This window comes from Ailuropoda melanoleuca, chromosome 12 (assembly GCF_002007445.2).
Source record: "Ailuropoda melanoleuca isolate Jingjing chromosome 12, ASM200744v2, whole genome shotgun sequence".
Classification (NCBI taxonomy): domain Eukaryota; kingdom Metazoa; phylum Chordata; class Mammalia; order Carnivora; family Ursidae; genus Ailuropoda; species Ailuropoda melanoleuca.
In genome coordinates this window covers 37,162,768-37,175,990 of record NC_048229.1, presented here as the reverse complement: position 1 = coordinate 37,175,990, position 13,223 = coordinate 37,162,768, and the positions used below count along the sequence as shown (strand labels likewise).

The 13,223-nt window shown below is 58.1% G+C and overlaps 2 protein-coding genes across 4 annotated transcripts; one reads left to right on the top strand and one right to left on the bottom strand.

The window, feature by feature from the left end:
- Positions 1–26: 26 nt before the first annotated feature.
- Positions 27–9,626, bottom strand: SARS2 (seryl-tRNA synthetase 2, mitochondrial). 3 transcript variants are annotated; one of them, XM_034638924.1, is made up of 16 exons: positions 9,266–9,626; positions 6,479–6,574; positions 5,096–5,125; positions 4,411–4,551; positions 4,274–4,328; positions 3,725–3,788; positions 3,423–3,528; positions 2,683–2,730; positions 2,356–2,464; positions 1,997–2,042; positions 1,825–1,912; positions 1,634–1,743; positions 961–1,054; positions 771–863; positions 583–648; positions 27–494 (listed from the first exon to the last, which is right to left on the bottom strand). In XM_034638924.1, exons 1-16 carry the CDS (start codon positions 9,530–9,532, stop codon positions 351–353), a joined length of 1,557 nt encoding a protein of 518 aa, XP_034494815.1. In that variant the 5' UTR covers positions 9,533–9,626; the 3' UTR covers positions 27–350. The 3 variants fall into 3 exon arrangements, with proteins under 3 accessions (XP_034494815.1, XP_034494817.1, XP_034494816.1); XM_034638926.1 differs by lacking the exon at positions 9,266–9,626 and adding an exon at positions 8,765–8,934; XM_034638925.1 differs by lacking the exon at positions 9,266–9,626 and adding an exon at positions 6,993–7,365.
- Positions 9,627–9,733: 107 nt separating this feature from the next.
- Positions 9,734–12,613, top strand: MRPS12 (mitochondrial ribosomal protein S12). The gene is made up of 3 exons (XM_002927390.4): positions 9,734–9,821; positions 10,109–10,176; positions 11,943–12,613. The coding sequence occupies exons 2-3, from the start codon at positions 10,128–10,130 to the stop codon at positions 12,311–12,313; spliced, it is 420 nt and encodes a 139-aa protein (XP_002927436.1). The 5' UTR covers positions 9,734–9,821; positions 10,109–10,127; the 3' UTR covers positions 12,314–12,613.
- Positions 12,614–13,223: the final 610 nt, after the last annotated feature.

Sequence of the window (13,223 nt, the reverse complement as noted above, 5' to 3'; positions counted from 1 at the left end):
CCCCTTGCTCACAGATCCACAGAGGCCTTGCTTCTGACCATTTATTGGGGACTTCCTGCTAAGCCCTGAGGGAGGGAAGAAGGAAGGAGGGTTGGAGCCTTTTTCCTCACCTCCCCCATCTCTACAACCTTCAAGTCCCCAGACGTCCTGCTTTCCAGTGCAGGCTGGGACTGTCAGTGACGTCGGGGTCACTGGCTGATTCTGGGGAAGTAGGGAAGTGGCCCAGGCACGGAGCTGACAAGAAGAGTGCAGATGTCAGGACTGTGCTCAGGAAAATAGGTCCTAGGCTTCTAGGGTCCCCTGAGCTCCAGGAAGCAGCCACATCCCTGCTGACTGATGAAGGTGAGTTCTCAGCTTGAAACAGGCTGGCCCGGACGCCTGGGCTTCTGGGGCTGGTTGGGGCCGATGTACTGGAGAGGCACGTGGGTGGGGGCCGTGATCCGATCGGTGCCAAGGTAGGGCCGGAGGGCGGGGGGCACGAGGACTGAGCCATCCTGGGGACAGAGCAGGCCTCAGGTCCCTGCCACTGCCCCAGGCCTCCACCTCTGCCCCCCTCCCCACTGCGATCCTTCCAGCCCTCACCTCCTGCTGATTGCTCTCCAGGAGGGCGATGAGGAGGCGGGGAACGGCGCAGGCCGTGGCGTTCACCTGGGAGAGAGGCACGCTGGCGTCCACATCATGACCTCTGCTGGCCCAGGAGGGCTGAGGCTGGTGTGGGCCTAGGAGGGTGGAGGCTCTGGGGAGGGTGGGAGGGGAGTGCGGGCGCTCACCGTGTGGGCGAACTGCAGCTCCCCGGCCTCCTTCTGGAACATGATGTGCAGCCGGCGGCTCTGGAAGTCCGTGCAGTTGGACGCGCTGGTGACCTGGGCGAGGGGGCGGGGCAGGCCGAGAGGATCAGCTGTGGGGGAGGGGGGTCCCGACCCGTTCCCACCAGGCGCCCCACCGCCCTGGGGGGCTCACCTCGCCAAAGCGGCCGCGGCCTGGCATCCAGGCCTCGATATCGAACTTGCGGTAGGCGGGAAGGCCCAGTTCCTGGGTGGGCATGTCCAGGACGCTGTCGTGGGAGAGAAAGTCGTGGTGAAGGTCAGCAGGGGAGAGGCGGAGGCACGAGGAGGTGGAGAAGGTGGTATGAGGACATGGCAGCCGTGGGGGTGGCAGAAGAGGAGAGAATGGAGGGGAGGGCGGGGAAGAGAAGGCATGGGCCACTCTTAGCACCCCAGGTTTGTAACAGGTCAAGGAAAAAGCCCACATCCCCAGCCCTCTCTGGAAGCCCGTGACGCACAGGGCTGGAGGGGCGTGGGGCTGCCTGCAGGTCCCGCCTGAAAGGGAAGGGGTGTCCCCACTCTGCCCCGGGGGGCCGAGGAGCCACCTGGGGGGAAGTGCAGATGGGGTGGCACAGGGATGGGAGCCACAAGAGGGAAGGGGCCTGGGCCTCCACACCGGCGCGCCCTCTGCTGCTTAGACTGCCGTCCCTGTCCTATGGTCCTACATGGGATTTTACAGACTGACAGACGCACACCTTGGATATTCCTAATACGGGAAAGGGGGGCGGGGGGGGGCGGTGAGGCTGTTCACGATGAGGGAGCACCTAGCCAGCCCGTCCCTCCTCCCTCACCCCCACCCTTCTCCGCACCGGAAGTGCAGGCCCAGCTCCGTCAAGATCTCCATCTGCAGGGACAGGAACTCCTCCAGCAGCTGTGAGCTCTGCTCCAGCCCAGGGCCCGTCACCCCAAACATCTCCACCTGGGGCAGCACAGCAGGCACAGGAGTCAGGAGGCCCTGGGTCACTGGAGTGACCTCCTCTCCAGTCCTGGCCACACCAACCTTGGTGAAATGGTGTACTCGATACAGTCCCCGTGGCTCCTTCCCTGTGTCTGTCTCGGCCCGGTAGCAGGTACTGGAACAAACCATCCTGGGGGGAGCAGGGGAGGTGGAGTCAGGGAGGGGAGAGGGAATGTCACAGGTGGGGACAAGATCTAAAGGAACTGAGCATCACCTGATGGGTAGGTCCCTGAAGGCCACGGAGTGGTCCATGAAGTAGCCTGGGAGAAGAGGGGAACAGGATGGGTCAGCCAGGGGCACCACCCATGCACAGGAAACCTCTGTGAGAATTAGGAAAGGTGTTCCTTCTGGCGGACACAACCTCATGGCAGGGCATGTGGCTGGATCCTCACTGTGCTGTTGTGCAGTAAATAACCTACACAACCGTACACGTTGGGCTTGGGGTCACTGAGACATCCTAGGCAGGCAGCTGTCACCCCTAGGATGCTCCTGGTTGTCCCCCTACAATCCCTGCTGCTCTGAGGACACTGGAGGTAACCTCACCCCTGCTGTTACCTCCAGGCAGGTGCTTACCTGCAAGCCCCACCTCTGCTGTCCCAGCCAGGTTGAGGTCTTCAAAGCGAGACGGGTCGATGTTGTAAATCTGGGATGGGTTGGCATTTGGCGTCATCCCACAGCCTTCCTGGGGAGGAGGCCAAGCCACAGAGGTCAGGGACAGGGGACCTCGGCCTTCATTTTGCAGTCATAACCCCTGCTCTTCCCCAGGAAGCTTCTGGAATTGCCCTGGCCTCTCTGCTCTGGCCTGACACCCTCAACCCAGTCCCAGGGCAGTCTCTGTGGGGGGAGACAGGCTGTTCCTCATGCCTGGGGTCCCCAGAACAGGGCCTGGGGAGCACTCACAAACACAGCTCCTCGGAGAAGGTCTGGCACCGTCATGGGAGTGAAGCCCTGTGAAGAGGAAGGGGGTGGGGTGAGGAGCGCGGCCAGGACCCCCACCAGGCTCCAAGCTCAGACAGGAAGAAGCGACACTGCAGAGTGGGCCAACGGCTCCCGCTTGTCTTTCCAACCTCAGAGGAAACTGAGGAAGGCCTGAGCAGTGGGCTTGGAGCTGGCTCTAGGATCCTGGTGTCCCCCTCACCAGGGCCCCCTCTGCTGGGGCTTCACGGTTTCCTTGCTCAGCTCAGCCCGCACAGGGTTGTGGAAGGTGTAGTGATAGCTTTCTGTGGCTCCCCAGTGCCCCCAGGAAATGGCCTAGTCCCTCACCGCCGCCCATGCCCCATGCTTCCAGCCCCTGCTAACCCCTCCCAGTTCAGCAACACCACACTTCCCCGATGCTCCCTTTATGCTTCAGGCAGGCGGTGAGGGGACAAACACAGGCTCTAGGGCCAGCTCCAAGCAGCAGCCATGAGATCCTGGGCTAGCTACGCCCCCTCCAGGCCTTGATTTCTCCATCTCTGAGGCGGGGATAACAATGGCAGCTATCTCCTAACGCTGCTCTAAGAATGAAACGTGTCAGTAACACACACAGAGCTCTGTAAACAGTGACTGCAGCAGAGGTGTCCCCCACCTCCCCACCTTGAGCCTTCTGAGTCAGTGTCCATGCCGCCCCCTCCAGGCAGCCCTCCCATCCTGGCCCATACCCGGTGGATGAGCTTGTTGAGTGTGAAGTTGACCAGGCCGTGCTGCAGGAGGGCCCCAGCCCCACGGAGGTAATAGGAGCGGTGGCCGGACACGTGGGACAGGCGCCTGGGAGACAGATGGGCAGACAGGCAGGTGCGTGTGGGCCGGGGCTGGTGGGGGACGAGGGGGACTCTTCTGCACCCCAGGGCAGAGGCCAGCTGCCAGGCGGGGGACTGGGCATCAAACATTCATGTGGGGCGAGGCCCTGGCAGCTCCACACCTGGTGCTGGGTGGGGAGGGGCAGTGGGCAGGCGGGACTCACTTCTGACGGATGATGTCGAGTTTCTCGGCGATTTCCAGGTGGCCCCGGGGTTGGAAGGAGAAAGCTGGATCGGGATGAAAAGTGGTGGGGTAAGGGTTGGGGGAGAGATATGGAACAGGGATGGAGAGAGGATTAGAGAGATGGCGGGAAGGAGCGGCAGTAAGAGAGAGAGGGAGACAGAGAAGAGGGGAGAGAGGAGGGGAAGGGAGGGGAGAGGCAGGGAGAGAAAGGGAATGGGGCTGCAGCAGAGACGGGACTGGCAAAGGGAGAGAGAGAGATGGAGAGAGATTTGGGGAAACAAGTGGAAAAGGAGGGAGAGGGCAAGGGGAAGAGAATGTCAGGAAGAAGTGAGAAAGAGGGAGGGGGAGAGAGAGCCAGAGCCACACAGGAATCAGGGGCCAAAGCAGGGCAGGAACAGACTGCCGTGCACAGAGACAGGATGGAAGGCCAGAGGAAGGGTGCACCAGGACTTCCACAGGCTCCAGCCGTGTCCCAGACCCCAGGGGCCCCACCCCTGCCTGGGGTCCCCCGGCCCAGGGGGTGGCCCACCTGGCTTGTCTCCGACCACTTGGAGCACTCGGGCCTGGCTCTCATCCCCGATGGGCTGCAAAGAGACAGTGGGAGTCATGGGGGAGGTGGTCCCAGGCGGGCCCCTGGAATCCCCCAGCGCCCAGCACGGTGCTCACCACGTCCGGGTGGGTCCGGTTGGGCAGCCTCAGCGCCCGCAGGTAGAAGTGCTCCTCGAGCTGGGTCTCCTTCGGGTACAGGACCATGAGCTGCTTGCGGATCTCTCGGCCATGTGCCCGCAGGCTCTGATATTGGGGGTCCTGGGGGTGGGGCAGGTGGGGTCAGCCCAGGAAGGGGCAGGGGTCCCTCGACCAGTCTGACCTCGAGCCTTGCTGGCAGAACCTCTGTGGTGGACACTCATTGTCTCTTTGGTCCAACAGCCTGAATTTCCTTTTGGGAAATCCCCTCGCCTCACCTCCCCACCACATGGCGTGTCCAGAAGATCATGACTCAGGCCTGGCCTACCAGAACATTCCATGGCCTTGGCCACAGTGATTGGCTCCAAGATAGGCACATGACCCAAGCCCCAGGACTACAGGCGCAGCTATCAGGGAAGTGGTCCCCTTTGCGCCCCACCCTGGCTCCCCTTTCTCTAAGCTGGTCTGGGAATGAGAAGGAAGTAGAACCAGATATGGAGCCAGGACCCGGAGCCAGGACCCGGAGGCAGCCTTTTGTTTCACGAATCAATAGATTCACTTGGATTGACAGTCCTGTTTGTTGTCCTCGGTCACAAATGTAGGAATCAGGACTCATGTGGCACCTGCCCGCTCCCAACAGGGACGGGACATCAACCCCCCATAGTACCTGCTGCACTTGACTGCTGTCCCGGTTTACCTGGTGGAGGAGAGACAGAGAGGGTGATTAGGTTCCTGGAGTTGGGGCCGGAAAGGAGGGAAAAACGGAGGAGTGAAAGGTCAAACAGAGCCAGGGGGTGTGGGATGGGGGTGGGGAAGGGGTTCTGAATTCCTTGCTCTGCAGGTGCCTGGCCGGACGGACCTTCCTCCACTCTGTGCCTCAGTTTCTCTCTCAGTAACGCTGGGAGATAATGGACAGTAATCACACCTGCAGCTCTGCTGACTGGGAGCTACCTCACACCTGTCTCCGCAGAGGGCTCTCACACGGTCCTATCTCTCCATAACCTACTCCATAAGCCGGCATCGCTGTGCTCCCCGTTTCGTAAATGACACAACTGAGACTTGGAGAAGTAAAGTCTGTGGACTTGTGACCTTCGACAATCCGTAGCAGCAGAGGGGAAGCAGGCAGACCTGGGTCTGAATATGGGGTGCCTCCCAGCTGTGTGTCCTTGGGCAAATCTCGTCCCTTCTCCAAGCCTCGGTATTCCCATCTGTGAAATGGGCTCATAGGAGCTCACCAGCAGGGCTGGCGCATGGCTTCCCTGAGAAGCCGGGTTAGCACTCACTGAACATTAACTGTGATCACTTTTGTTGTTTGCACTGGCTTCCCACCTGTGACGCATGTAGCCGGGGGCCTGGCACTTACGCAGTAGGGTCACTGGGAGATGAACTAGTCTTGCAACTGGCCTTTGAGTGGAGCGCTGGCCAGCAGCCCGAACGCCTGGGTGCACACCCTGCCGCCCCCACTTTCTGGTGGTGACTCTGAGGCACATTTTTAACCTCCTGGGGCCCCGGTTTCGTCGGTTGTAAACTGGGTTTGGGTTGTTCCTGTCTCACAGCATTGTGAGGACTGCACCTAGAACAGTGCCTGGCACACAGTGACCGCTACGTAAACGTCTGCTGTTCATTTTATGATGACTTTTCCGCCCCCTGTGGCAGATGCTATTGGCTGTCTAACCCAGGACTATTTGCCCCCCCCTCGTCCAGTCCCACAGACACCTGACTCAGTTCACCCTCCCTGTGGACTGAGCGGGGGACTGCCTCTCGAGAAGCCCTAAGCCCACTGCAGTAACTCCGTCCCTCCTGCTGATGACAGGTGTGGATGTGGGATGTCTGGGCCCGTGAGGGATGAGGGGACTCTGCTGGATGCTTCCGGAAAGGTCTCGCTGCTCTTGAGAAAGGGCAGGCAAGCTGCAGAAGTCCCGTTTCCTGCTGTGGGCAGAGTCATGCAAAGAGATGCGGGTACTACACCAGCCACCGTGGGTGCTGAGAGGGGAAACTGAGGTCGAGTCAACACAGTGAAGCTCCTCCCACCTCGGACCCCCATGCTCACCAGCAGGGCCCGCACTGCCTCGGCCACAGCCCCCTTCTCCTCCTCCAGCCTCCGGATCTGCTCCCGCAGCTGCCTGAGCTCCTGCCACATGGAGATCTGGGGGTGGACACAGGAGGGAAAGGCGTGAAGCGGCCACTGGCTCCTGCCCTTCTCGCTGGAGCCTTGGCCTCTGGCCACCTGGACCCCAGCGGCCAGTCTCCCCCCGACTAGAGCTCCCTGATGTGAAGCCCACGGCTGCCCAGAACGAAGACGCATTTCCCAGCCACCGTCCCAGCTGCATGTGCTCCTGTGTCCAAGTTCACCAGTGGACATGAGCGGAGGTGGCTGTGTGACTCTGGGGTCACCTCCTTGAAGAGAAGCCCCCATGTCAGACTCGCTGTCTCTCACTCCCCTGGGACGGGATGACGGACTCTGAGGACAGCCAAAGCGGACAACATCCGCAGGGATGCGGAGCAAGAAGGGGAAAGGACCCAGGTGCTGAGGGGCGTGGAGCTGAGGCCCCGTGGGCGCTCACCTCAGGGCCTCGCAGAAGACAGACGCAGCCTCTGTCCTCCGGGGCTGCCGCGCCAAGCCTGTGCCCTCCCATGGCAGGTTCGGTTCTTGTTTGTGGGCACCCCTACTGCCGTGAGGCCCTTCTGTGGGCCCACGTCCCTCGGCAAACCCCTCTGACCTCTCTGGCTGCCGTTTTCCCTTCGACAAAATGGCACCAACACACTGCTCTCCTTCCCGGGGGCCGGAAGCTGAAAGGGGAGGCCAGGTCACAAGGTGGCTCCCCCTGGATGTCTCCTCACTCACTATGTGCAAGAGTGACTCGAGGAAAAGCATCTCTCCCCCAGGTCTGCTCTTCCTCCTCTGGCACAGACCCGTGAGCTCCCATCCCCCACTGCAGAGCCCTGAGCCTCCTGCTGGATGCCACCCTGGCCCTGTGGCCAGGCACCATGTCCTGACCCTCCTGCCTTAAGAACATTCATCAAGTGGGTCTCCTCCCATCCCCCGACTCCCACCCTGATCCAGAGCCTGTCCTCTCCCCCGAGGACCCTTGTGCCCCAGCCTGCAGGCTCCCCTCCTCCAGCCAGAGTTCTTACCCAAGCCCTCTCCCTCCTGAAAGCACCCATAGCTCCCCAGGGCTCCTAGGAACAATTCACGTGCCTTGTTATTGCCCAGAAAGCCACATGCCATACTCCTCTTCACACTTCATGCCCTAAGGAAGTGTTTTTCAAGCTTTGGGATGTGATCCATTAGTAGGTTATAAATAATTTAGGATCTCTAAGCCAGCACTTTAAAAGGCTATGGTAGGGGTGCCTGGGTGGCTCAGTTCGTTAAGCGTCTGACTTTGGCTCAGGTCATGTTCTCAGGGTCCTGGGATCCAGCCCTGTGTCAGGCTCTGTGCTCTGCGGGGAGTCTGCTTCTCTCTCTCCCTCTGCCCCTCTCCCCCCCGTTCGTGCCCTCTCTCTCAAATGAATAAATAAAATATTTTTAAAAAATAAATAAAAGGCTACGGTAAAATATACTTAAAATTTGCCATTTTAACCGTTTTTAAGCGTACGGTTCAGTGGCATTAAGTACCTTCACATGGTTGTGCAACCTTCCCCTCCGTCCATCTCCAGAACTTTATCTTTCCAAACTGAAACTCTACACCCATTAAACAACATCTTCCCATTCCCCTCTCCCCAGCCCCTGGCGACCACCCTTCTATCTTCTGTCTCTATGAATTTGACTACTCTAGTTAGCTTGTATGAACAGAATCATACAGTTTTGTCTTTTTGTGATAGCCTTACGTCACTTGGCATAATGTCCTCAAGGTTCATTCATGCTGTAGCCTGTGTCACAATTTCCTTCTCTTTTCAAGGCTGAATCATATCCCACTGTATGTCTTTACCACATTTTGTTTATCTATTCAGCCATCTACGGGTACTGGGGTTGCTTCCATCTTTTGGCTACTGTAAATGCTGCTATGAATGTGGGTATACAAATATCTGTTCAAGTCCCTGTTTTCAATTCTTTGGGGTAAATACTGGGAAGTGGGATTGCTGGATCGTATGGTAATTCCATGTTTTATTTTTTGAGGAACCGCCACACTTTTTAATTAATTTTTCTGAGCCTTAGTTTCTCCTCTGATAAAACGGGGGCAATAATGGCACCCACCTCATACGGTGGTTGTGAAACTGAAACAAGGCAAATATGTACAGAGCACTTAGAACAGGACCATACCCAGCACCCCAGCAACGTCTAGCAATATGGTGACTCTGCTTCTCGGTCCCTAGCATGTAGTATTATCTTACTTACCAACTTACTCTCAACACCTGGGATATGGTAGATGCTCCTTGAATAGCTGTTCAGTAGAACCATTCATTCATTCGAGAACTCTATTTAACTGCCTGCTACCTGTGGGGCAGGTACAGGACTCTACCTCTTACTCTCCAAAGGCAAACCCCTCTACCCTCGTCTGACTCACATCCCTGTCCCCTATTCCCTTCCCCCTACCCCCATTTTCTTTTGTCGTCTTAAACCTGGCATGAGGTTGGAACACGGAGGGCATTGGCAAGTAGTAAGTTCTTAAGCGCAAAGCAGGTACTCAACGCGCTTTATGGAACGCATAACGGGTGTGTAGATAGTAGGGCTCCAGCACTCCGTGAATAACTGGCACCCATATGGGTGCCAAGCACAACATGTTGGCGTTTACTTGGGAAGGAGCTAAAATTCCCGTAATAGGTTCGCCCCCTGCTGGAGAGTATCTTGCAAACCCAATTCAGCCCTGCAGTTGATGGCCGGCGCAGGCGCACTCACGATCGCGGGCAGGTCTTCCGGCCGCAGCTCCCCCTTGCGGAGCTGCAGGGCGCGCGCGGCCTCTTCCGGGCATGCGCATAGCGACTCCATGTCCAGCTGAGGGAGCGCGCTGTAACCCTCGCGCGCGTGCTCGTACAGGAGGTTCCGGTCTCGTCTCTCCGTGGCAAAAGTTCTCCTTGGGCTATGGCTGCAGACGCAGCTTCTCCGGGGCCAAAGACCCCGACCAGCCACCAAAGGCCACAAGCGCCGCGCCATGGAGGCAGCCATCTTGGACAGGGGACAAGGAGTCCCGCACTCTTCGTCCCGCCCACTCCGCGTTTAGACCAATTGCAAAGCAGCCTCCCTGCCAATCAGACCCTGGACCGGGTGAGCGCCTCTCGCGCCTCAAACACAGTCCGACGAGAAAAATTGACTGAGATTGACTCTGTCTTTGACCAATCGTCGTTTGTGTCCCGCCCTTTCAGTGTACACGAAAGGCAGATCCAGCCAATCCCTGCCGGGATGGCCTCCGGAAGTGGCTAGAAGCCGGTTCAGCGTGCTGGAGGACCCTGCTACGGTCGGTGAAGTTGATGGAATTCTTGGGTTCTCCAGATCTCCCTGGCCCTCTGTTTCCCTTCTTCTCCTGTGTGCGGGGCGGGGTGGGGGGTGGTTGCTAGGTGTCCGAGAACCTACTCAGAGTGAAACTAAATCTATAGAGGGAATTTCAGCAGCGTAAGGGGTTGAAAGGAAATTGCGTGGATTTAATCCGAAAGCTCTGAGGACGGGATGGGGAGAATTGGGGCCCTTCCCCGGCTACGGCCACTTTTCCCTTTGCCTTCCTGATTCTCTCACCCCCGCACACAGGGACCCTGCGGGCGGCGGGATGTCCTGGTTCGGCCTTCTCCGTGGCCTCAACACGTCCCTAAGTTTTGGTAAGTTGGGGACTTGAGCTGCAGAGACGCAGCTCGACAGGGTTATCCCCTCTGGGACTTGGGAGCCTTTGCTGCAGCCCCGGGAGCATCGGGGTTTTAAATTAGGCATGCACGGATACACGGTGGGTTTTAGCGGAGCTCGGGCTGCAGGGGCAAGAGGTGGGAAGTCGTTGCATTGGGGCTACTATGCGTCCTCAGGTGGGTACCAGGAGTTTGGGTCAATTATTGATTTCTTCAGCAAATACTTATTAAATAACCTCCCCTGGGTGAGACGTCCAAGCAAAGGGTTTAACTCATTCATTCACCTGATATTTTTCAAGATCCTAGTGTGTGCCACGCACGGAGAGGGATGCTTTATTTATGTTCTTATGGGCTCCGCAGACATCAGATGCTTTTCATGGCCACTCACTCACTCTGCAAACTTTTATTAAGCACTTTCTGGTTGCCACTCGCCAAGGATCACATGACAGGCTTTCGCCCTGCCAGGAAACTCTGGGCTAGCTTGACATGCATCTCTCACGGTAGCCCCTCATACACCCTGCTCAAGCGGGAGGTGTGATTCTGGTGCCTGTGATACAGTGAGGACACTGAGGCACTGAAAGGCACTGAAAGGCCCTTGCTCAAGGGCATACCACTAGGAAGAGGCTTCTAGCATGTCTTGCCTTTGAGGATTCTGCTGTAACTTGACACATAAGGAGACATGGAAATGGACAGTAGGGCCAGGACCTGCCCTGGGTAGGGAGAGAGTATGAAGTTTGGGTGTAAAAGGGCATTGTGCTAGTGACAGGAAGAGGATGAACCTAAAGCCCTGAACTGAGAGCTCCAAGAGGATATGCCCAGGGCTGCCTCTGTCACCATTGTGCCTCCATTATTGGGGCCAAGACAGTAGGTGCTCGTTGAATGTTTGCTGAGGAGAATCCAGTTATGGTGGCACCTTCTTACATCTTATCCATGAGCAAATCCTGTCAGTCTGCCTTGGAAATATATTCCCTCCCCCACCGGTCTTTCTTCTTAGTACACTGCAGCCACACTGGTCTCCTTTCTGTTGGTGTGTCTGGGGACACCAGCTGGAGCAGGGTGAGCAAGGGGGCAAGTAGGGAGATGAAGTCAGGGAAGTAATGGAGGCGGATCACCTGGGCCGTGGGAGGGACTTCGGCTTTTCCCTGAGATGGCACCGCAGGAAGGAGGGCTCTGAGCGGGGCGGTGGGGGGGCATGTTCTGACCCAGGTGTCCACAGGGTCTCTCTGGCTGCATGTGGGGACCAGACTATAGGAGGAGGGAGAAGTAGGGGCTCAATAGACGAGGCTGGACAGGACCAGAGTGGAAGCAGTGGAGGAGGGAGGAAAGGAAAAGTTCAGCTGCCATCATCTGCTCATGGAGGTTGGAAGTGGCTATGACGGGGAGAAGGAGGGACACCTCCCCGAAACACCCCATTGCCTTGCTGTGGAGATGGCATGAGTTCACGTAAGTACAGTGCATAGAACAGTCCATGACATGGTGTGAATCTGTTCCCTTTTATTATTATTTTTAAGCAGAATTAAAGTCAGTACCTTCCTTGCAGAATAAAAGGAGCTAATTCACAATGAATGTTTAAAATGAACCTGACACGTGACAGTTGCCCAGTAGATGCTGCTACTCTTGTTTGCGACTACCCCAGACAGAAACAAGTACATCCTTGTAAAGTGCCTGGAGCCGTGCCTAGAACTCTGACCCGTTTGCTGGGATAACACTCCCCTCTGTCTGCCCTCCCGCTTGTGTGTCTCCAGGCCCAGCCCTGGCCCCCCAGCTCCGGGCCGCGCGGCCCATGGCCACCCTGAACCAGATGCACCGCCGGGGGCTTCCGAAGCAGCCGCCCCCGCCTCTGGGCCCCACGGCCGGCCGGCCGCAACTGAAGGGAGTCGTGCTGCGCACGTTCATCCGAAAGCCCAAGAAGCCCAACTCGGCCAACCGCAAGTGCTGCCGCGTGCGGCTCAGCACGGGCCGAGAGGCCGTGTGCTTCATCCCCGGAGAGGGCCACAGCCTGCAGGAGCACCATGTCGTGCTGCTGCAGGGCGGCCGCACCCAGGACCTGCCTGGCGTGAAGCTCACTGTGGTGCGTGGCAAGTACGACTGCAGCCACGTGCAGAAGAAGAAGTGACCGCCAGAGCCACGGCGGGCCGGGGTTCACCCTCAGCAAGAACCTTCCTCTCTGGGTGCCTGCAGTATCCTTGGTCCTGGGTGCAAATCCTGGCCTGGCCTCTTCCACCTGGAACACTACTTGCCCCCAGGAGTTCTGGGTGTGAATTAGTAAAAGCACCCCTCTGTCCACACCCTTGCCTTCCGTGTGTACAGCATGGGCTCGAGAGACCTCTTCTGCTGGGAAGGGCCCTGTATGGTCCTCTGGTGGGAAGGGGTTGCAATAAACGCACACACCCGCCCCCCATGGTTGTGATGTGAACCCTCCTGCACGGTATTTGCCCTCTGCGTGGAATTAGCCGCTGAGATCCCCGATGGGCCTTGGTTTCCTCCAGAAAATAGCTCCCCTCGGCAGCATCGCCCTTGTTGGGTTTGGTGAAGGTGAAATCGCTGCTCCAGGTGCAGAACAGCTGCAGATGGCTACTCTGTGGGGAGCCTGGGAGTCAGGTAGGCAGCCCTGAGGCCCATTTCCCTTGCCTGCAGGCCCAGGATCTGGGCAAGGACCGCCCCGCCGTCAAGCTTCCTCTTCTGTGGAGGAGGGGGAGCTGCTGCCTGCGTGGAAGCTGCTCCTCTAGGTTATTTTCAGACTCACACACCTGGGTCCAAATCCTGGCTCTCCCTCTTTGTTCTGTGACTTTGGATTTTGTCCCCCCTGCCCCGGGGCTTTAGTTTCCTCCCTCAGGAAATGGCGCCGAGAGTCATACTAACTTCACCTGATCAGGTGCTTGGCCATTGGGAGCCATCCTTCCATCATCGGGCTCTGCAAGTCCTGCCTTCCCTGCTTACTGGCCAGGTGACCTTCGGCAGGTCATTTAAACTCAGCCCCTTTCCTCCTGGACCGCATAAATAACAGTGCCTGCCCTCCGTTTCCT

What these genes read in the sequence shown, in the direction of transcription:
- MRPS12 (XM_002927390.4), top strand. Translation starts at nt 10,128, where the DNA reads ATGTCCTGGTTCGGCCTTCTCCGTGGCCTCAACACGTCCCTAAGTTTT. An exon ending in CAACACGTCCCTAAGTTTTG is followed by an intron (nt 10,177 to 11,942) that starts GTAAGTTGGGGA and finishes GTGTGTCTCCAG; the next exon opens with GCCCAGCCCTGGCCCCCCAG.
- SARS2 (XM_034638924.1), bottom strand. Translation starts at nt 9,532, where the DNA reads ATGGCTGCCTCCATGGCGCGGCGCTTGTGGCCTTTGGTGGCTGGTCGG. An exon ending in TCAACAAGCTCATCCACCGG is followed by an intron (nt 2,731 to 3,422) that starts GTATGGGCCAGG and finishes TCCTCTTCACAG; the next exon opens with GGCTTCACTCCCATGACGGT. An exon ending in GAGCTGGGCCTGCACTTCCG is followed by an intron (nt 1,055 to 1,633) that starts GTGCGGAGAAGG and finishes CTCCCACGACAG; the next exon opens with CGTCCTGGACATGCCCACCC.